Source organism: Hyperolius riggenbachi, chromosome 3 (assembly GCF_040937935.1).
Source record: "Hyperolius riggenbachi isolate aHypRig1 chromosome 3, aHypRig1.pri, whole genome shotgun sequence".
Taxonomy (NCBI): domain Eukaryota; kingdom Metazoa; phylum Chordata; class Amphibia; order Anura; family Hyperoliidae; genus Hyperolius; species Hyperolius riggenbachi.
Genome location: NC_090648.1, coordinates 95,021,069 through 95,042,497, shown reverse-complemented (window position 1 = coordinate 95,042,497; position 21,429 = coordinate 95,021,069). Strand labels below are relative to the sequence as shown.

Sequence of the window (21,429 nt, the reverse complement as noted above, 5' to 3'; positions counted from 1 at the left end):
TTTTGTAGGTCCCTTTGGATATCCCGCGCTCCCCCATTGTGACGTTACTCTTCCAGGAACCCAGAGACCCCTGACAAATATGCACACGCTGCTATTATGAATATGTTTTCGTTGCTTAAAATTGTTACATTTTTTTTCATGTCAGATTCTCTGATGTAGGGGGCAGCATAGCAGACATCTCACTGTACAGGACTGATGTCTACAGGACAGGTAAACCTACAGTGAAGCAGAGTGAAATCTGATAGCAATAAGGCTAAGTGAACTTAAAGAGGAACTATCACAGAAACGGTCATTCTGTAGACCCCACATGCCTATAGAGCTTTTAGCCAGTAACACTAGAAAGCTTTTCAGAGGTCTCTCATCACAGCCTGTGTAAAGGAAATACCTTGTGTATCAGCTTTTTGCAACAAAAGTTGGTGTTAAAGGCTGAGCTGTACCATGTAGATAGGTGCCACTTCCCCTACCACTATTCACAGATGAATGATTTCCTGTTTGTTTTTTGCCCTGCCCACACACACTGCTTTCTCACAGATCATATGAGAACAGCTGAGAGATTTTTCAGCTAAAGAGAAAGGATCTGAAGAGAAGGACCCTTACTTTATTCCTATTTTTGCATGCTTACACCCACCATTCAGAATGAGCTCTTCCTGGCTGTAATATCTGTTTACTTTACAACTGTGTAAAGCAGAGAGACCTGGGCACACAGAGCTGTAGCTGATGAGTTAATAGCACACTACTGTATTTAATGCTATATCTCTGCTTTCTGTCGTTCTGAAGACATTTCAGTCACAGGATTATAGCCAGTGAGGACTGTCTCTGTATGCTGGATGTGCTTGACACAGTCCTCTATAGTAATGCCCATAGTAAAACCATGTTCACTGTAAATGTCATATTTTCTTCACATAAAAAAAATGAAAAAAAACCTTTGTACTGCCATTTGTTAGTACTTACTGGAAATATATGTGGCATTTAGAATTTTAGTTAACTTTGATAGTTGTCTTTTAAACACAGCAGCAAAGTGCTGGGCACAACACCTGTTTAACGGGCCAAATGCACCACTGCAGTACAACTTGTCTACTCTCCACACTGGATCCAGTAGGTCACCTGGATAAGACCATGTGAGTCTGTGACACACACAATAGGAAAAAATAGCTGCCAAACTAATTACCCAGCATCCATATTTTGTGTCTATGTGAGGAATAAAATGGAGAGTATCGTAAACCCTCATCTCTGTTAACAGTAGAGATAATAGCTCCTTATTACCGCTGGTGCATATATTAGGTGGGGTCAAAACCTGTTGCATTAAAAAAAAATCTTGCCCTCCCCAGACACCATGACACAGGAAGAATGAGGGGCAGGAAAGTTGTCATATGCAAAGAGATAAAGATTAAAGGACATCTGAGGTGAAAATAAACAGATGAGAAAAACAATTGTATCCATCCTCCTTCTCCTAAAAAATGACCCTTTTTTTTAGATATCCCAGTTTTATTTTATATTTAAATCTAGTTTTTACTGTTTCATTGTCTCTGCTCAATGACGGCTTCATTGAAGTATGCTAGAGCTCAGATCTATGAATTATTGACCCTTTTTTTTAATCTGTTTCCTGCTCTCAGAAGCCATTTATTGACAGGAAAGTATTTTATGACTAATTACGAATTGGTGAGGGTTATGCTATAGTCTGACCCAGACAGAAACTGTCACTTGCATATCTCATTTTTAACTCTTTTAGGCAGAGAAAGAAAAAAAGGAACACAGCCTAGTTATTTGTGTGCTTGGCACTGTACATACACACGTCTACCTTATCATGTCACATGTCACCTTGGTTGTCCTTTAAACATTACAGTTGTGTAGGTGAGGGAAGCCACTGCATCGCTGATGGATACAGCCTGATGGATCTAGACTTCACAGCGGGAGTATTCGTCCTACTCCCGAGAAGGAGATGGCCACACCAATGTGGGCTGAAAAGAGGGAATTGAATGTCAGGAATGTAAAGCTATCTAACTGGCTGCAGACTTGGGGGCTGTGGTGCCAGCTCAGATGAGCTACTGCAGAATGAAGTTCAAAGGGAATCTGAAATCAAAAATTGACTTCAGGTTAGACACATACAGTTGTAGAAGGAAGGTTATGAATAGCCTAGAGGCATCCTGGTCCTCGGTACATCCAGTCCTGCGCCGCCCCTGGTGGAACATGCTAGGCTGAAGAGCTCTTTGGCACACCTTGTGCAGCCTTCAGGACCAGCGATGAGCGAAAATGCCAATATTCTTTTCACATTAATTTTTGCAAAAATAAAGTTAAACACTTCACCCCAAAGCAGTTTTTACCTTAAGGCCTTTTTCACAGTGGGACGTTGCGTTTGATGCGACATTAAGGTCGCATAACGTGCCCCTAATGCAACGCATTGAAAGACTATAACTTGGACGTTATAGTACACTCTTTAGCCATGCGTTTGGTGCGCCGTTTTCGTCGCACAGTGATGGAACGAAAACGGTGCATGCGTTACATTAGAAAAAACGAAACAAAACCATTACTGAGCATGTGCAACACACACAACTCAGCAAATGTATTGCTAAACGCACAGCATGCAGCACTTTCGAAATATTGTTACACGTTACACACAACGCAACGTGTGCACTGTGAATGTCGCACATACTTAATATTGCTGTGCGTTAGTCCACGTTAAAACATTTTCTAACGTGCGACTTTAACGTCGCACTGTGAAAGAGGCCTAACAGACGAGCGATTTTCACCTTTCAGCGCACATCCCTTTCATTTGCCAATAGCTTAATCCCTACTAATCACAATGAAATGATCTATATCTTGTTTTTTTTCACCACCAATTGGGATTTTTGGGGTTGATATTTGTTTTCAGTAATTACTTTATTTTCCATGCATTTTAAAGGGAAAAACAAGGATAAAATGAAAAAATACACTATTTCTCCAATTTCATCCCCTATAGTTTAAATATAAACACGGCTACTGTGCATAAAACCGCACATTTTATCTGCCTATTTGTCCTGGTTATCACAAGATTTTACTTATGTCCCTAGGACAAAGTATGGTGACAATATAGTATTTGGAAATAAAGGTGCATTTTTTTCTTTGTTTTTTTTTTTTCACGGGAATGCATGTTCACAGGAATGCGCGTGCACACGCGGGAGCGCGCACGCGCACAGCAGCACTGTCTGACTTATAAAAACATCCTGGAGCCATTAAGAGGCTCTAGCAGTCAGGTTGTCATTAAGTGGTCAAATTCGATTTTCGAGCGAAAATTCCATTGAAAATTCATTTTGTTATTTTTCACATTTTTTTTGTGGTAAAAATATTGATTTTTCACATTTTGGCGCTAAAAATTGTCACTGTAAAAATATTGTTTTTCTACTTTGACACACTTTCCATGCTATCGATTTTTCGCATTTTTGTGTTAAAAATATTGAGTTTTCGCAAACAAAGTGAAAATAGAAGATTATTTTTCAAAAAAATTTCTCAAAATTAAAAATAGCATTTCCGATGTGAAAATGACTTTGCAAAAATTCGCAAGCCACACTACTCAGGACTGTTCGGGGATGTGAGTAAATCCGAAGGCTGCACAAGGAGTGCTGAAGACATGGAAGAAAGAGTCGTCAGTGACATGGAAACAATGGGAAGGACAGATCCAGTCAATGACATTCGGGTGACGAGCCTCAGGAATCGGGAGAGGAAAAAAAAAAATAGAAAACACCAGATAGTGTAGTATTTCCTGGCAATGAAATAATGTGTAAAGCAAATACTACTTGTACACCTGGGTTGCTATTAGGCAAGCACAGTATTAGGCAGGTGTAGAATTCCGTCTCCACACGGATTGGGTATCCTCTTCAGGATAGGTTGGGTTGCACTCCAGAGAAAGGACCAATGGATAATGATCTCAGGGGACACCCCTGGGGGGGAGGGGAAATCTGTACACAAAATGAGAGGAGGCATCCCAATGTGGTGTGCAATAGGTAAATGTGGGTACCTCAAGTAGGTTTAAGAATAATAATTTTATTGGACACAGGAAAGGATGACGCATTTCGCCGGACCTGCCTGCTTCCTCAGGTCTACAGTACAGTGTCTTATGCAGCTGCACACACAGACTAAGAGCGCCTGTTCAATAAAGTTATTATCCTTAAACCTCCTACCCATGTTTATCCGCTGCATACTACATTGAGGCGCCTCCTCCCATTTTGTTTGGGAAGGACAGAGGACTGGGAATGTTCTGTGGTATCCACAGTCTTCCCTCTACATAGATATGTATGAAACCTGAAGGGATTTTTTTCACTTCAGATTTGCTTTAAAATTGACCTGAACTCTTGCACAAGACAGAAGGAAAACGGAGAGAAATGCACCCTATGGGCTCAGCCACACTATAGGCGCTTTTCTGAGCACGTTTTAAAAATAACTCCCATTCACTTTCATTAAAATCATGGCGATCACGCATGCGAAAAATTGTTGCGATTTTTACAGTGATTTTAATCAAAGTGAATGGGAGCGACTTTTTAAAAAGCTTTCAGAAAGCGCTAATCAATCACATGCGCTCGGAAAAGCGCTTATAGTGTGGCTGAGCCCATAGGGTGAACATTCCCGGTCCTTTGTCCTGGAGCATCCCGAAGCAAAATATATATAATAATAATGGCAGTATTTTATAGCGCCTTTCTCCTGTCGGACTCAAAGCGCTTGCGAGGCAGCCACTAGAACGCACTCAGTAGGCAGTAGCAGTGTTAGGGAGTCTTGCCCAATGAACTCCTTACTGAATTACTGGCTTACTGAACAGGCAGAGCCGAGATTCGAACCCAGGTCTCCCATGTCAGAGGCAGAGCCCTTAACCAGTACACCATCCATATGAGGGAAGGAGGCAGTTTACATCCAAACAGCAGCTCTGAGAGGCTATTCTGACATCCTGCAAAGAAAATCAAGCAGAAACTCTCAAAAAACTCACAAATTTAAAGCCCAATCTACACGATACGATTCTTTATACGATTCAATTACGATTCTATTTACAATCTGATTAAATCCAACAAGTCCGATCGGGATTCGATTCGATTTAATTCGCCATTGTTTTGCAATGGCAAATCGAACTGAATCGAATCCCGATCGGACATGTTGGATTTAATCGGATCGTAAATAGACTCGTAATCGAATCGTATAAAGAATCGTATCGTGTAGATTGGGCTTAATGGATGCAAGAATTGTGATACTGCTATCAAATAAAGGGTCCTGAGCTAATACATAAATTGACCTGCTAAGATGTTTTTGATTGAAATAGCTTTTGATTATAGTAAATATGACCTCCTAATGCTGCAAAATCAACAAATGACCATTTTCAGATCTTTACAGCCTGTAAAATGTTTTAAAGCTCCGTTGCGAGTAATTATTTCGAACAGGACGTTTTACGTTTTTTATTTTTGATAAAATCCTGTTATCATGAGGAGGTTTGTTCAGTAACATTTGAATTCTGCTCTAATGGTTGATGACTAAAATAAGATGCTGACTGTCGCTTGCATCCACTATTCAGGGAAAACGGGGAAATAACATTTGTATAATCATTTGTAACGTGATATATAGCCGTAATTCACATTAGTCGATGGCAGCGCCCCCATGTCCGGCACCCTTTTTGCCTGTCTCATCCTGTATTGTCCTACAAATAGAAAAAACTGGGTCTCCATATGGATTTTAAGGCAAATTGGCCTGTTTATTGAGATACCACAGTGCAGAGCACAACGTTTCGACACAAAGATCTTTTTCAAGTGCTTACAGAACAAAGTGCACAAAACCATTAAAAAGACAAATTTACATAAATCACGCCTACACAGGGGCGGGCACAATGCTTAACGAGACAGGCCAAAATCAGTAAGTATTGGCTCACAAGAAACATTTTAAGCTGAATGCTTCATTCATTCCATTAGGGGTCAATGTTCCCAGGTCACTAATCCATTTGCTTTCCCTGCGCAAAAGTAAGGTTTGTGGGTCAACACCTTCAATGCAGTGGACTTTCTCCAGTACGCACCATCTTAAGTCTCCCACCGTATGTCTACATTGATGGAAGTGTCTGCTTACAGAAGATTCAAATTGATCGTTAGATTTTTTTGATTTTTCAACTTTATAGGTTCTAATATTACTTCTATGTTCATTTAATCTTGTCCTAATATCACGAGTAGTCTGACCAACATAACCCATACTGCAAAGGCACTTCAGCAAATAAACGACATTGGTCGTAAGACATGAAAAATTGTCATACACTTTCAATTCCGTACCCTTAGGCCCGGTTCACATTGGCGGTCGCCGTCCGGAATCGCCGTGCCGGAGCCGGACCGCATGCGGAACGGACGGACGGACGCACGGCATAGCAATGAAAGTCTATGCGTCCGTTCACATGCGTCCGTTCCGTCCGGACCGGATCCGGACTCCGGCGTAAGACCCAACATGCGCTATTTTTTGGTCCGGCTCCTCCGGCTGACGTATCCGGAGCGGAGCCGGACTGTTGCATACGGCCAATAGAAACCAATGAGAAACGGAGAGCGCACAACACACTGGCTATAAAAACCGGACGTTCTACCCCACTTCCTATGCGTATTGTAGCGGCGATTTTGGATGGGGACACATGGGCAAGCATTTTGGAGTGGAGCAGCAGTGACTTTAAACGTGCTGGAGATGTTGGCAGTATGTCGGAGGTGGAGGTGAGTGCTAAACAGCGGAGGGCCTGATTCCACAGGTCCACCTTCTGCTGACCTCCCAGACCCCAACATTTTTATTTTATTTCTACTATCTTTTGCCAAACGGATCCGGATCGCATCCTGATGAACACCTGATGCAACCTGACCGAATCCGGATCAGAACCGTATGGTTCCGATCCGGATCCGGTCATCCGGTCCGTTTGGCAGAGAACCGCAAGTGTGAACGGGGCCTAAGTAGTGTGTCTAACAAAGTCACCTCTAATAATAGAGGAACAATTCTGACAATTTCAGAGTGGGACAGGATTTCTTTTTACAGGTCCAGGGTGTTCCTATAGGGTATGTGCCTTGTCTGGCAAATGTGTACATGGCGGAGTTTGAGACCAAATTTATTTTGAATAATGACATTTTTTTGAGGTAAGTAGGTGGTAGGTAAGTTAATGTGTGCTCTGTCTGCCCAGACTACCATGCAAATAATTCTGATGCAATTTGGAGCTCCATAGGAAAGCATTGTATGCGAATCACATGCAGTTTGCAAATGAAAAGCAACATCCTGTACAATTTTAAACTGAGAATCAGAGTTGTCAACTCACTGACACATCTAAGTTATCCAGGTTCTGGGACTTCTCAAAGATAATCAGCGCCTAAACTGCAGCTAACTAGCCACAAGACATGTACTGTATAATTCATAATTGTCCATATTTAGAGATGAGTTGGCAACACTGCTGAGAATTGCAGAGATAAGATTTACTATGCAGCCCATGTACTTTCATTGAATGCCTTTTCTGCTATGCAGCAAAACGCTCATGATTCAAACAAGTGTGCTCCCAGCCTTAACGGAATACCGAGGTGATATGATGAGCTAGACATGTGTATGTCCAAGTACACAACTATGCTGTTCCTTTTTTAATGTATCTGCCTGAAAGAGTTAAACATCAGGTATGCAAGTGATTAGTTTCTGTCCAGTGTGACCAGGTCTGACTATAGTGTAACCCTCACTAATAAGGAATTAAAGCCATAAAACACTTTCCTGGCAGAAAATGGTTTCTGAGAGCAGGAAGGATATAAAAAGAGTCAATAGAGCCGGTCTCCCGTTGCTGCAGTCCACTCGCCAGGCTCGCGGAGCTCTGCTGTCATAGCGACGTGAACAGCGAAAGTGACGGGTCCATGCGGCGTGATGTGAGGCCTATTTTTTTTACCAGCAGTCTCTAGTCTTTAAAGGACTCACAAAGTGACCAAAAAATGTAGTTTTACTTATCTGGGACGCATGTGTAGAAGACACCGACCCATCTAGGGTTCAGCGATCTTCAGAGGTTGTCAGCGGAGACGGGAGAGGACCGGAGATGTGGCGAGGCACCCGAATGACTTCTAGGGGCTAGAAGAAGCCCCAGGTAAGTAGAACTACATTTTTTGTCACCTCATGAGTCCTATAAAGAAAGTCTGTAATTTTCCCATATGGGGGATACTTACCTCAGGAGGGGCAAGCCTCTCGGTCCTGAGGCTTTCCTTATCCTCCTACGTTACAGCACTTGAAGCCCCCGAACACCAGGGAGGTAAATAGTTACCTACCAGCGCAGGTGCAGTAGCGGCTTTCCGTTCAGGTGTAGTAGCGGCTTTCCGTTTAGGTGCCGTAGCGGCTTTCCGTTCAGGTGCAGTAGCGGCTTTCTGTTCAGGTGGAAATAGCTGAGCCCGATTGGGTCCGAAAACAAGGAGCAGGAAAATGTTGCAGGCGCTACTGTGCCTACGCCACAGCCAACAAGTCAGTTTTGGAAGAACCAGCACTGGAACGGAGGGAGAAAGGAAGACGTGTCCGTCACCCTCCTGAAATAAGTAACCCCAGGTGGTTTTTTTTTTATTATTACAGTGGGCTCAATTCACTAAGATCATGCTGGAGATAAGACAAGAGAAAACTTATCTCCACACAGTGAGAGAGTTATCTTATCTCTTCATTCCTTAATACCTCCTCTGTAGTTATTTTCACACGCAGTTAATCAACATCCTGTCTTTAACTTTAGAATTCTGGAGCTATTTTAAGGATTGAAAAGTTAACTTTAGAGATCTCACCTAAACTTAAAGTGAACCTCTAGACTAAAAATTGACTCAGCAGCACTGGAAAGGCCTGGTGTTTCTTTAACTGTTTCACAGCATCAGAACTTTGTTTCTCTTATACAAGCCTCATTTTTAGCTGCACAGAAAAAAACTGCCCGGGCATTTTTCCCTAATGCTGTGCAAAGCATGATGGGATTTCTGATGTTGTTCTTGTTCTGCTGTTTTGGTGCAATTTTTTTTTTTTTTTACATTTTGAATTTGACATTTGAGCACATGCAGCTGGGAGGGGTGATCAGGACACAGAACAGTTGGAACTGTGTCTACTGCTTCCTGTCACCTCCTTTCAACCAAAAAGATGGCTGCCCCCATGACAAATATGGCAGCCCCCATGAATCACAAACATTTGCCTGTTCTTTTAAAACGGGGTGGGTAAGAGATTATATTACCTATCTATTCTAATTAACATAACTAATGTAACTTAATGACAGTATGTTTGTTTAGGTTGAAGTTCCCCTTTGAAGACAGAGGAGTTAACTTTAGGTTTGCTGAGGTAAAATGTTTCCTGAATACTGCCTTATCACCATGGTGATAACTATTGAAACGTTATTAAAGACAGGAGATAAGCTTAGTGTATTGTAGTGTTGTCCGGATCATGAACGATTCGGATCTTGGATCCGAATCTCTTTTGTGAGTCAAATCATCCGGATCATCAAAATGAACGATTCGGATCAAATAAGGGGTGGAGCCAGGTGCAGCATGCCCCCCTCTCTCAGCGGGCAGCAGGGTCCTCGAAGCAAAGCAGAGATGGATCGCTCAGTTGGAGGGGAGCCAGCCTTGCACAGGGACAGGTAGATGAGGGGACATGGGTGCCACTGCCAGATATGTGTAGAGCACACATACTGGCTGTAATGTGCTGCTGATTTTAGGCTGTCTGTTCCGTAGTTGTGAACAAATGGGAAACTTTTGGCTCAGAAGCACAGCTCAGTAACTCTGCAGACTGCGTGCTGGGCTAGAATGACAGGACAGTGCAATATGATCCTCCTGCACTCAGCTCTAAACAGTTGCACTTCACCTCTCCCTACATTTATGAGTGTTGGAGGTGAGAAAAGGGGAATGCTTTCTTTCACTGTGAGACGTTTGCATTCAGAGTATACAGATGAACATATAGGTGAAATATATTTAAAGCATATGATTGCTACATGTTGGTAATGTGCGCAAAAAACATTTCTGCTCTCTGCTCACCCCTCTTCGTCCACCTCCTCCCTTTTCTGTCCACTCCCTGTCCATCTTCTCCACTTCTCTGTCTGTCCACCCCCCTCCCCTTCTCTGTCCACTGCAGGGAAAGTCCTATCCTGCTCCTCATTTCACCCCCGAATGCTTCCCTAGTAAAATGATCCGAGATTCGGATCAAAGATCCGGATCTTTCCAATGATCTGATTCGAATCATTGAAAAGATCTGGACTTCCCATCTCTAGTGTATTGAGGCCAATGTCTCTTTAAGGTGCCAGAGACTGCTTGTCCCCTCTGTGGTCCCGAGGCCACCATTAGCCTGGCGAGTCGACTTAGGGCAAAGTCATGCGCAACTGCGCACGCATGGTCTATCCATGCACCCTGCTTGATCGCACTCATTGCCGCATCAGTCGTTCAGTCTTTTGAGCACCCGAGAACCGCACAGGAGGCTTATAGCGACACGCACATAATCGAGCCGGGTGCGCAGGACTTCACCTGAAATCAACAGGCTAACGGGGCCAGCGGGACCACGGAGGGGACCCAGAGGGACCTCGCGGGCTGGAGGAAGCCCCAGGTAAGTGCACATTTTCATGTGTTCAGGGTCCTTTTAAAACAGAGCTATTACTGTGTGTCTTATAAGCTCCCAAACAACCAAGTCTTCAGCTCGTCATCAGAAAGAGTATTCTTCATCCTACACAATTTTAAATTGTGTCTATAAAAAGGACGCTGGCTGTGCAGTTACTGCTCATCCGCTGTAATAACCGTGCAGTGAGCTGAGCTCCATATCAATAGCAGCACCCGGCTCTGCTGCGTGTACACGGCGGGCAGGGGAATGTATGGAAGCCCCGCATTACTCGCACTGTGCTCTCTCCCCAGTCTCTGCGATCGCAGCTCCAGCCTCCAGCGCCATCATCCGGGTCCTGGCGTTATGACGTCATCAAGCTGGGACCCGTGTTATGATAGCACTAGGGGCAGTGCAGTACACTGAAGAGCTGTGATAGCTGCTGGAAGTAGGCAGAGGTGAGTTACCCAGCAGCGATTCCTAATACAGTACTAAAGAGGAGGGGAGCACCAGGTTGTAGTGTCTGTGGGAGGGGGGGCCAGCAGGTTGTAGCGTTTGTGGGAGGGGGACCAGCAGGTTGTAGTGTCTATGGGAGGGGGGACCACCATGTTGTAGTGTCTGGGGAGGGAGGACCACCATGTTGTAGTGTCTGGGGAGGGAGGACCAGCAGGTGTTACCATATGTGGGAGGGGAACCACTAGACCACCAGGGAATACTGTGTGTGAGAGGGAGACAACTAGACCACCAGGGAATAATGTAAGAACAACCAGGAAAAGCATAAAGGGGATGCTACTTGACCACCAAGGAATATTAAAGAGGGGGGCCACTAGAAAATCAGGGCGTACAATATGGGGGGGGCATTAGAACGCACTAGGGAAAACTATGAGGGGTAATGGGCATATCATAGGGATTACTATTAGTCTGGGCTGCAGATCAGAGGGCATTATGTTTGGGTATTTAAAGGGGTACTCTGCTTAATAATGTTTGGGATTGGAGGGAGGGGAATGACTGCCTACTCGCGGTTTGTATTTTAGGGGACTCTTAATCGGAGCAGTGCTTTTCAGCGCTGCTAGATTTGGGCGCAGCCAGCGCCGCCATAGACTGTAATGGGAATCAGTCTATAGCGGCGCTCAGTGAGTAACGTCGGCTCCGTCAGAAGACGGAACCGAAGTTGCTTAAAAACACAATAATTCGGCCTCCAGCAATCGCTGGAAGCCGAATTATTTCATTCCCCCACTATCCATGGCGGCCTGGAGGGGGAATAGTAATTAAATCGTCCCGGACTTGTGCAGAAGCAGGATCAGCCATATAGCGCTGTATCCTGCGCCCAAGTCTACCGGCACCGATTTCAAATGTACTCCTCCTAATTACGTTTGGGGGAACCCCTGCTTATATATACTTTGCCTAAGCCATGTGTACCACAAGCAATTCCGAGTACTTGGCGAATAAATCCATCTTGTATCTTATTGATGTGAAATACTGCCAAATTATGTTTCTTTTATGGGAAAACCCTACTTTTTTTTTTTTTTTTGTCTGGAGGTAACCCTGCCTAAGTTTGTTGGGTTGGAACCCACTAGGAATCGCTGCAGTGCTTTTAAATCGCGCAAGCACTGTGCACGGCGCTTCCTAGTCCGATTGCGTTTTGTTCCAATTTGAACTGCTGTACAGCGTTAGCGTTTTGTTTTTTAAAGGACTTCTGATGCAAGGGGGATAAAAGAAATTTTACTCACTGAGGCTTCTTCCAGCCCCTGCCAGCCGTCTCAGTCCCTCCCCGCAGCCCTGGTACTGCAGCTGCTTACAACTACCGCGCAGGCGCAGCACAAGCCAGAATAGCCAACCAGCTGACGGGGTCGCAATCAATACGGGTAGGCAGTAGGAAAATGAGGAGGATCGGGGCTGCGGCGAGGGACTGAGATGGCTGCTAGGGGCTTGAAGAAGCCCCTGGTGAGTAGAATCTGTTTAATCCCCCTCGCATTGGAAGTCCTTTAAATAAACATTAGCATACTTATCAAGTGTCCCGATGTCTGGGTTCTGTCCGTAGCCCCACCCCCAATGGAGGAGGTCATAGGTGCTTCTCTAGGACCAGTCGGAGAAGTGCCTGTGACCTCTTCTGCTAGGGGCTTCAGGTGGAAGCTGGACATTGGGACACTGTAAGCATAATTAACTTTAATTAAAATTCCAAACGCTTGGCCCCCAAATCGCTGAAAAATCACTTTTGAAAGCAATTTGAATTCAAATTTTGCAGCGCTTCTATACATAGCAGACATGCTCAAAATGCTGTTTGTCCTGCAATTGCGTATAACCATAATCTTAATCACACTTGTGAGTTCCCCACCATTTAAATACATTGGCAAAATGTTTTTTGGAATTGCCAGTGATTCAAAAAAAAGCTGCCAAAATTGCTCTAGGGTTTCCCAGCCCTTAGTGATATTTCTGCTTAAAATAAACCTGAACCATGCTATCACAAGGATTTATACCTGGGGCTTCCTCCTGCCCCCTTTAGTCAATTAACGCATATACTCGCATATAAGCCGAGGTACCCAAAAACCCGGAAAAAGTGATTGACTTGTGTACAGTGATGGGCTCACGAGTAGTCACGGGTCACTAAGGACTCAAATTCGTAATTTAAATAAGGCTTAATTGCCTCAGCTGTGCGGCTGGATGACAAGGGGTTAGTTACCCACAAATCCGTCGTCCTCCCTGCTCTCCAAACAGCTTGTACGCATCCTATTGGACGCGTTGCAAGCCTCCACATCGCGCACTTCCTCCTTCCAGCTTAAAGGAGGAAGTGCTTGTAGTGAGGCTTGCAACGCGTCCAGTAGGACGCGTGCAAGCTGTTTGGAGCTCAGGGAGGACGGCGAACTTATGGGTAACTAACCCCTTGTCATCCAGCTGCGTAGCTGAGGCAATTAAGTCTCATTTAAATCATAATTTCGAGTCCTCCGACTTGTGACTACTTGTGATACCATCACTGCTCGCATATAAGCCCCCTCCCCAGTATAGCCCCCTCCACAGTAGCCAGATGTGCTCCCAGTACAAGTCATTCCTTCTCCCCATAGCCAGATGTGCCCCAAGGATGATACAGCTGTGCCTCAAGATGGCACTAGATGGCATCATAGATATAAGACCCAGCCATTGCCAAAGGAAGAACACACAGAGATTGCACAGCTGACACAATGCTTGCATGCTCTGCTCCACAAGTAAGGAGACACAGGTAGTCTTGAGCAGCGCACTACGTGCCCAGCATTCCCTGCAGCCATGTGCAGACACAGCAGTGAGCCAGCTGGCAAGAGCAGGTGATTAGTGCACGATCCTTACGCTCTTCTGCCAGTACCAAAACCCGCTTCACCGTGCATTCTTCTCCACTGACTCGCACATAAGCCGAGGGGGTAACTTTTTAAGCACATTTTTTTGTGCTGAAAAATTAGGCTTATATAAGGTAGCTCCCTCTGTGTTGGATCAGTCCTCTCTGTTGCGCCGCTCGGGAGTCGTGTGCAGAATGCCCCCGGCACGATCGGGGGTGCATGCAACTGGGACCGCGCATACGCAGTAGTCCCCAACTGGCTCAGTCTGGGACTTTACTAGGGATAACAGCAACGCAACAGAGAGGATGGTGAGGGACCCCAGTGCACGTGGTCATGAGATGGCGCCAGTATGGAAGCCTCTGAGGAATTTGCCATTGTAGCATCTGAAAATGTACATCTTTGCCGGCATTGCGGTAATTGCACGTTCATTTAGGGCATGGCTGGAATTGTGACAGAGGAGTCTCTTAAAGTGCTCCTTTTCTCATCTGCAAAAGTTGGGAAGTACTCAATCAATGAGATGCAAAGATTTCCGAGTTGACAGATTTATTTTCAAGCTGGATGAATTTGAATAATATTAGCATAATTTCATTAAATCTGGAATTATTTGCATCGACTGCTGTTAATGTGAAATTACGACACTCGGTCAGCAGAAGAAGTTACCTCTAACTCCTGCACAGTGATGTCATCCTTCTCATTCCCTTTACAGCTGTGCAGTCACGTGATATCAGCGCAGCTCCCCGGAACCTGGTGCATATCCTGTGGTCGTGGTGCTGAGGCAAGGTGGCTTCTGCAGATGGCGGGGGGATAGCGGTAAGTGCGGAGGATGGGAGCTGTGTGTGCCTTGAAGGAGCGATCACATCCTTGTGCTGTCAGAACGCCCCCTGGCTGCTATGTGAGGATGTGTGTTTGGTCCTTTCAGGAAAGTCACTTGTATGCATGGGTATCCAGTTGTCCCTCATTGGTCTGAAATCATCCTCAACCTGCACTCCCGCTATGAAGGAAATACAGGGATGGAATAAAGGCCACAACACATTAGTAGCTCCCAACCGTCGCTCTTGTGGAACCAAATTCCCATGTCCCTTTCCTTTTTGGTTGCCTCTCTCTTATGTTTTATGGACTTATGAGGACTAGATGTGCTATTTAACTGCTAAAACTTTTACATTCTTATGTTCAGCATTCAAATTATTCGCTTATTTATGTTTTAAAAGCTGAGTATTTTCTGCACAATGTGCTTCACTTATGGGGAATTCCATGTCACATCAACACACTGATTCTGACTAACGTCCTTTGGTTTTGATGAAACTTGGTGTACCTAGTGCCCTTACATTGTGATGAAAATAAGTTGTTAAAGGGAGCCTTTAACCTTCTTTTATTTTTTTGGTTTTTTTTTTTTTTGTTTCACTTACCTGGGGCTTCTACCGGCCCCCCTGCAGACATCCTGTGCCACGCCAGTCCTCAAGGATCCTCCGGTCCCTGCCGCGGCTCACTTCCCATTTTTTATGTCTAACCAGACAGCCGTGGCTGCATGTGTCCTTTAAGCCCCTAGTAATCTGTGTATGTTCAAAAATTCCTCCGCACACCTTCCATAGAATAAAACCATAAATCTTTTATTTGGTCATTATAGAAAAGTAGTCTATGAGTAGTTACTTGCTGCAGTTCCTCTGCACTCTATTGCACCATTACCCCTTCCAAAAAAATCAGCAACCACTGCTGTTGTTGTGGGCTTCTGCACATGAGCCTGCACATGTTCCTCTCAATCGTCTTTTTATGACTGGGAGCTTTCTGCGCTTGTGCAGTTTGATTTTGTGCACTGCGCAAGCACAGAACACTCCCGACCATGGGAGCACGATCGAGAGCGCACAGGATGGAGCATTCACAGAAGCCCGTGACCACAGCTGTGGTCGGTGATCTTTCAGAGGAGCTAGCAGCTCACTGGAAGGCGGGGGATCTGCAGCAAGGGACTATGTAGACTACTAGAGGCTGGAAGTAGCCCTTTCAACTCGGATATCCTTTAGGCTGCTTTCACAGTGCGACGTTAAAGTCGCACGTTATAAAAAGGAATAACGCAGACTAACGCACAGCAATACTAAGGCTGCGCGACATTCACAGTGCACACGTTGCGTTGTGTGTAACTTGTAGCAACATTTAGAAAGTGCTGCATGCTGTGCTTTCTATGCGTTATTAGCTACGTTGGACTGTTTGCACATGCTCAGTAATGTTTTTGATTTTTTTTTTTTAAATGTGATGCATGCTCCGTTTTTGTTCTATCAGTATGCGACGAAAACGATGCATCAAGAGATGCATAACGCAGTTCAATATAACGTCCAACTTTAAAACTAACATGCTTTGCGTTAGGGGCACCTTGTGCGACCTTAAAGGAACATTTAAGTCAAAAAAAAAATGAGGGCACCGCTGCAGGGGGCTGTTGGAAGCCCCAGGTGAGTAAAACTCATTTTTTTTTTCTGTTTGACTTAAGTGTCCCTTTAATGTTGCATCAAACAACGTCCCACTGTGAAAGAGCCCTTAAAGCGAACCTTAAGTCAACTAAAAAAAAATAAATAAAGTTTTACTCACCTGGGGCTTCCCTCAGCCCCCTGCAGCTGATCGGTGCCCACGTAGAGTCGCTCCGATCCTCCTGGACCCGCCGGCTGCCACTTCCGGTTTCGCTGTCACCGGCTGTCAGGCTGGGAACGCAAGTGATTCTTCGCGTTCCCAGCTACAATAGCACCCCCTATACTGCTATTGCGGCAAGGAAGGCCGCAGTAGCAGCATAGGTGGCAATAGGTGGCAATATTGTGGCTGGGAACGAATCACTCGCGTTCCCAGCCTGTCGGCCGGTGACGGCGAAACCGGAAGTGGCCGCCGCCGGGTCCAGGAGGATCGGAGCGACTCTACGTGGGCACTGATCAGCTGCAGGGTTTTTTTTTTAGTTGACTTAAGTGCCACTTTAAAGGACAACTGTAGTGAGAAGGATATGGACGCTGCCATATTTATTTCCTTTTAAACAATACCAGTTGCCTGGCTGATCTATTTGGCTGCAGCAGTGTCTGAATAACAACAGAAAGAAGCATGCAGCTAATCTTGTCAGATCTGACAATAATGTCAGAAACACCTGATCTGCTGCATGCTTGTTCAGGGGCTATGGCGAAACGTATTTGAGGCAGAGGATCAAAAGGATAGCCAGACAATTGGTATTGCTTAAACAGACGCAGAGACGAAGACAATAATAAATTCATACATACCAGGGGCTTCCTCCAGCCCCATCCTCATGAATCGCTCCCATGCCGCCATCCTCAGCCATCTCTATCGCCGGTACTGAATCCCGTCACTTCGGCCAGTCAGAGCCAGTCGACGCAAGCACAGTGCCGTACTGCACAGGTGCATGTGTAAGCAGGCGCTGGAGAGCCAGAGGGAGGCGCTGTGCATGCGTACAACTGGCCGCTTCTGGCGGAAGTACCGGCACCCGTTGGAGAAGACAGAGAAGGCTGAGGACGGTGGCGTAGGAGCGATCCGTGCCGATGGGGCTGGAGGAAGCCTCAGGTATGTATAAGTCTTGTATTATTATTCAGCTCTGAGTACCTTTAAAAGGAAATAAATACGGCAGCCTCCATATCCCTCACGCTTCAGTTTTCCTTTAAAACCTAGCTTGTTTGAGGCGGTTAAGAATTGTATGAATCAGGGTCGCACATTATCAGTAACCTTTGTGCAGCAATGAGGTCATTTTTGTTGCTCCATCTCTGGGCCGGGCAGACCAGCTGTTCCCAGCTGATGTTATATTAGTAGAGTACAAGATCTCTTTCTGTATATAGTGACACTAGCATTTCACTGTATTGGTGTCCTCCAAAGCTCTGGAAATCACCATTTTTGGAAAGAACTATTCCTCCCAGGACCATTACAACCATACTGCATGTGCTGCAGTCATTCCAGCAACAGGTAACTGAGCTGTCCCCCCTTGGCTGCAGTACAACTTGGACTGCTGTGTGAAAAAGCTGCTATAGAACCTGAACAAAAGGTAGTAACTAGGCGTGGCTAGGTGTAGCTGGGTGTGCCTGCCAATAATCTATTTGGACAGAGCAATGACAAGTTTGAGTGTGCCATTCACTAAAAAATGTGGCGCTGCTCTGGTAGCAAGTAAGCATATTTTGGGGGTAAGTTCACAAAGCATTATTAGTGTTGTTATTGTCGCCATTTTCAGACTTATTTTCTCACTGACATGTGTTTTCCTAAAATGTTGTATTCACTAACCTGCTTTATCCTTATTTTGCAGATAGTGGATTCTGTGTGTGATATAATGATTGTTTTTAAATTAATGATTAAAGCAGTTTGATACATAACCTAAGTAGAGGGAAGGCTGTGGATACCTTAGGGCCCATTCACACTAGGGTGATTAATGGACGTTTACTGGTAATCGGCGAAGCAAATTATAACTATATGGCAGTGATTTTATTGCCGCCAATCGCAGGCGTTTTATTGGCAGCAATCGCAAACGCGTTCAATGCAGCATTTTGCTTGCGATAGTCAGACAATGTAACCACATTGATAAGGCCATGCATTTATATTGTAATGGAATGCTGTCATCTGTGTTAGCGGAGGGGAGACTCTGTCGGCATAACGCAGTGCAACCAGTAGGGTATCGCATAACGCGTGCCTTAACAGTTGCAGTGAAGTATGCATTGTATGTAATGTGTGCTTCACTGTATGCGTCGCACCACAGGCATAGCATGCAATGCGACTTTTTCCCCTCCCCTCACAATGATCTTGTGTTTACAGGCTACATAATGCAACGCCCCACTGTGACTGTAGCCTAAATGTGAAGAGAGCGGTTAGGAAAAAGAGTGCATGAAATGGAGAGCGAAGCAAAGAAGAAAGCTGCTTCACTCGTATTGTAGAACACAAATCTGTACGATTATTGTGTAGTAATTGCTCCAGATTGGCAATGGGAAGGTTTGGTAGAAGCCAACACGGTTTTCATTATTCAGGGTTTTTCAGGGTTATCTCTTATCAAACATTTTTATAATTTTTTTTTTTTTTTTGGGCAAGATTAAGGCCAGTTTACAGATAATTTGTGCAGGGGGAGGGGGAATGCAATGCTCCTGCCGCATCCCCCTGCAAAAAATTACAAACGTGACCCTGTGGCAGAGTGCGCCGACAGGGTCATATGCAAGTCACATAGACTTGCATTGCCGTTGTATTACCCTGTGGTAAAACATGGTAACGCAACGCACACTTGCAATGCAAGTGTAAAAGGGGCCTAATTAAGGGGCGCATGCTTGCTACACCGCCGTGGGAGTTAAGGCACCCATTTTTTCACTGACCTGAGGAAGTGGGCAAGCGCCTGCGAAATGCGTTGTCAATTTTATGTGCTCAAATAAAAGACCCTTAACCTCCTTAGCAGTAACCCCGTGCTGGACATGGGGTAAGCCGCACAGGAGGATTTCTCAGGCCCCGCTGGGCAGATCTGCATAATTTTTTTTTTTATACACGCAGCTAGCATTTTGCTAGCTGCGTGTTACTCACGATCGCCGCCGGCCTGCGCCGATTTGCCGCTACCCGCCGCATCAGAGGGTGCCCCCCCCCCCTGAGACCTGTGCACTGCCTGGCCAATCAGTGCCAGGCAGTGTTGAGGGGTGGATCAGGACTCCCTCTGACGTCACGACGTCATTGCGCGTGTCGCCATGGCGACGGAGGAAGCCCTCATGAAAATCCCGTTCAGAACGGGATTTCCGGATGGGCATACGCGCCGGCGGCGATTGGCGCGTACGGGGGGACGCCGCAGGGAGGGGGGAAGCATGTAGCTAGCGCTAGGCTAGCTACATGCTAAAAAAAAAAAAAAAAAAAAAAAAAAAAAAAAAAAAAAAAGGTTAAAAACTGGTTTAGTGTCTAATTGTATCACAGCTGGCTTCCATTTTCCATGTACTGCAATAAGGAAGCATGACCACATAGATACTTATAATAAATAAAGTACCACACGGAAATAAGAAAGCTGTCTCTAAAAGAAAAAATGGTGTCAGTAAAATATCACCTGTGATAGAAAGCATACTTATTAACACATTCTTTGTGGATTGAGCCCTTTATGTCTTCTGTCGTGTGTGTAAAATCATAGCAGGCCGCAGGCTAAAATGGGAATGTAATTTTTAAAGCATTAAATAACAAAATAGATTGTGCAGTGCTGATGTGTTGTATTAGCTTTTAACAACAGTTAGCTCTTATTGAAATACGATCAAGCATTGATATGGCCCATGTTCTCTCTGTGCAGGTCAGCACATGTCTTATCTGGTTTTTAATAACAGTAAAGGTGTCCATACATCAGATGATGTATGGGCAGACGGAGCAAGAGACAGATCTCTCTCTGATTGAATCTAATTAGAGAGAGATCTGTTGCTTTCTCAAACACCGCAGGCTGTTTCCCACCTGATTTTCAGCTTGCAGTCTCTCGGAAAATCGGCCTTGTGACACCACATCCCTGCACCCCCTGCCCCGCGCTGTCCCCACTAATGTACAATGTCCAGCCGCATACACATGCCCAACGTGGTTGTTGGCTCCCATGTTACATCGGCAGCCACGTGGGGCGCTTGTATGCGGCCGGAGCCCGGAACCAGCAATGGACAGGTAAAGTATACTGCATCGGGAAGTGGGGGGGGGGGGGGGGGACAGTTTACATTAGGGGATCACGCCAGGGGTTCCGTTGCGTTAGTCGCTCTTGGCAGCACCAATTTTCATCCAATTTTAATAATCAAATTGGATGGTTGATTGGCCGCCAAGTCACCTGATGTTTGAAATACGATAAAGTACTGATATGGCCCATGTGATCTCTGGCCAGGTCAGCTGACCTCACCTGATATCATGTATGTGTGTGTGTGTATTGTGTATCTTTCATTATAATGTATTTATATATCCCCAACATCTTCCGCAGTGCCCTATATGTTTTAGAGAGAGAGAGAGAGAGATGAAAGTGCTGCTTTCACTGAATGTTCACTTCTTTATTTTATAGAAGCCAAGTATGTGTTCCATGGAAGCCCCCCCAACCCCCGTACCTTCAAACACCAGCGAGATGACGGAGGACACCGTGACATACGAGGCTGTCATTCCTCACTGGTTCTACCAGGTGCAGGACAACAAGGGGTCCTGGCATCCTTTCAGCAAAGAAGATTCTGACAAACTGGAGGCAGCATTCTCCTCAGGTACAGTGCATGAATGAGGCAGCATTCTCCTCAGGTACAGAGCATGAATGGGGCAGCATTCTCCTCAGGTACAGTGCATGAATGAGGCAGCATTCTCCTCAGGTACAGTGCATGAATGAGGCAGCATTCTCCTCAGGTACAGTGCATTAATGAGGCAGCATTCTCCTCAGGCATAGAGCATGAATGAGGCAGCATTCTCCTCAGGCATAGAGCATAAATGAGGCAGCATTCTCCTCGGGTACAGTGCATGAATGAGGCAGCATTCTCCTCGGGTACAGTGCATGAATGAGGCAGCATTCTCCTCAGGCATAGAGCATGAACGAGGCAGCATTCTCCTCAGGCATATAGCATGAATGAGGCAGCATTCTCCTCAGGTACAAAGCATAAATGAGGCAGCATTCTCCTCAGGTACAGTGCAT

General features: G+C 45.3%; 2 protein-coding genes across 4 annotated transcripts in view; both read left to right on the top strand.

Annotated features, from left to right (window-relative positions):
- Positions 1 to 1,389, top strand: part of LOC137562854 (phospholipase DDHD2-like) — a 79,263-nt gene extending 77,874 nt beyond the window's left edge. Inside the window, exon 18 of the mRNA XM_068274613.1 lies at positions 9 to 1,389. The gene's annotated coding sequence lies outside the window, so the exon portion shown is untranslated. The remainder of the gene's footprint in view (positions 1 to 8) is intronic.
- Positions 1,390 to 10,481: 9,092 nt separating this feature from the next.
- LOC137562852 (phospholipase DDHD2-like) overlaps positions 10,482 to 21,429 on the top strand; it is a 59,083-nt gene continuing 48,135 nt past the window's right edge. The window contains exons 1-3 of one of the 3 annotated variants that reach the window (XM_068274611.1): positions 10,482 to 10,536; positions 14,536 to 14,639; positions 20,821 to 21,010. In XM_068274611.1, the coding sequence (XP_068130712.1) occupies positions 20,830 to 21,010 (181 nt within the window). In that variant the 5' untranslated portion in view covers positions 10,482 to 10,536; positions 14,536 to 14,639; positions 20,821 to 20,829. Of the gene's footprint in view, positions 10,537 to 10,895; positions 10,983 to 14,535; positions 14,640 to 17,950; positions 17,978 to 20,820; positions 21,011 to 21,429 lie in introns of those variants that run through there. The other 2 variants (XM_068274610.1, XM_068274612.1) reach the window with 2 other exon arrangements.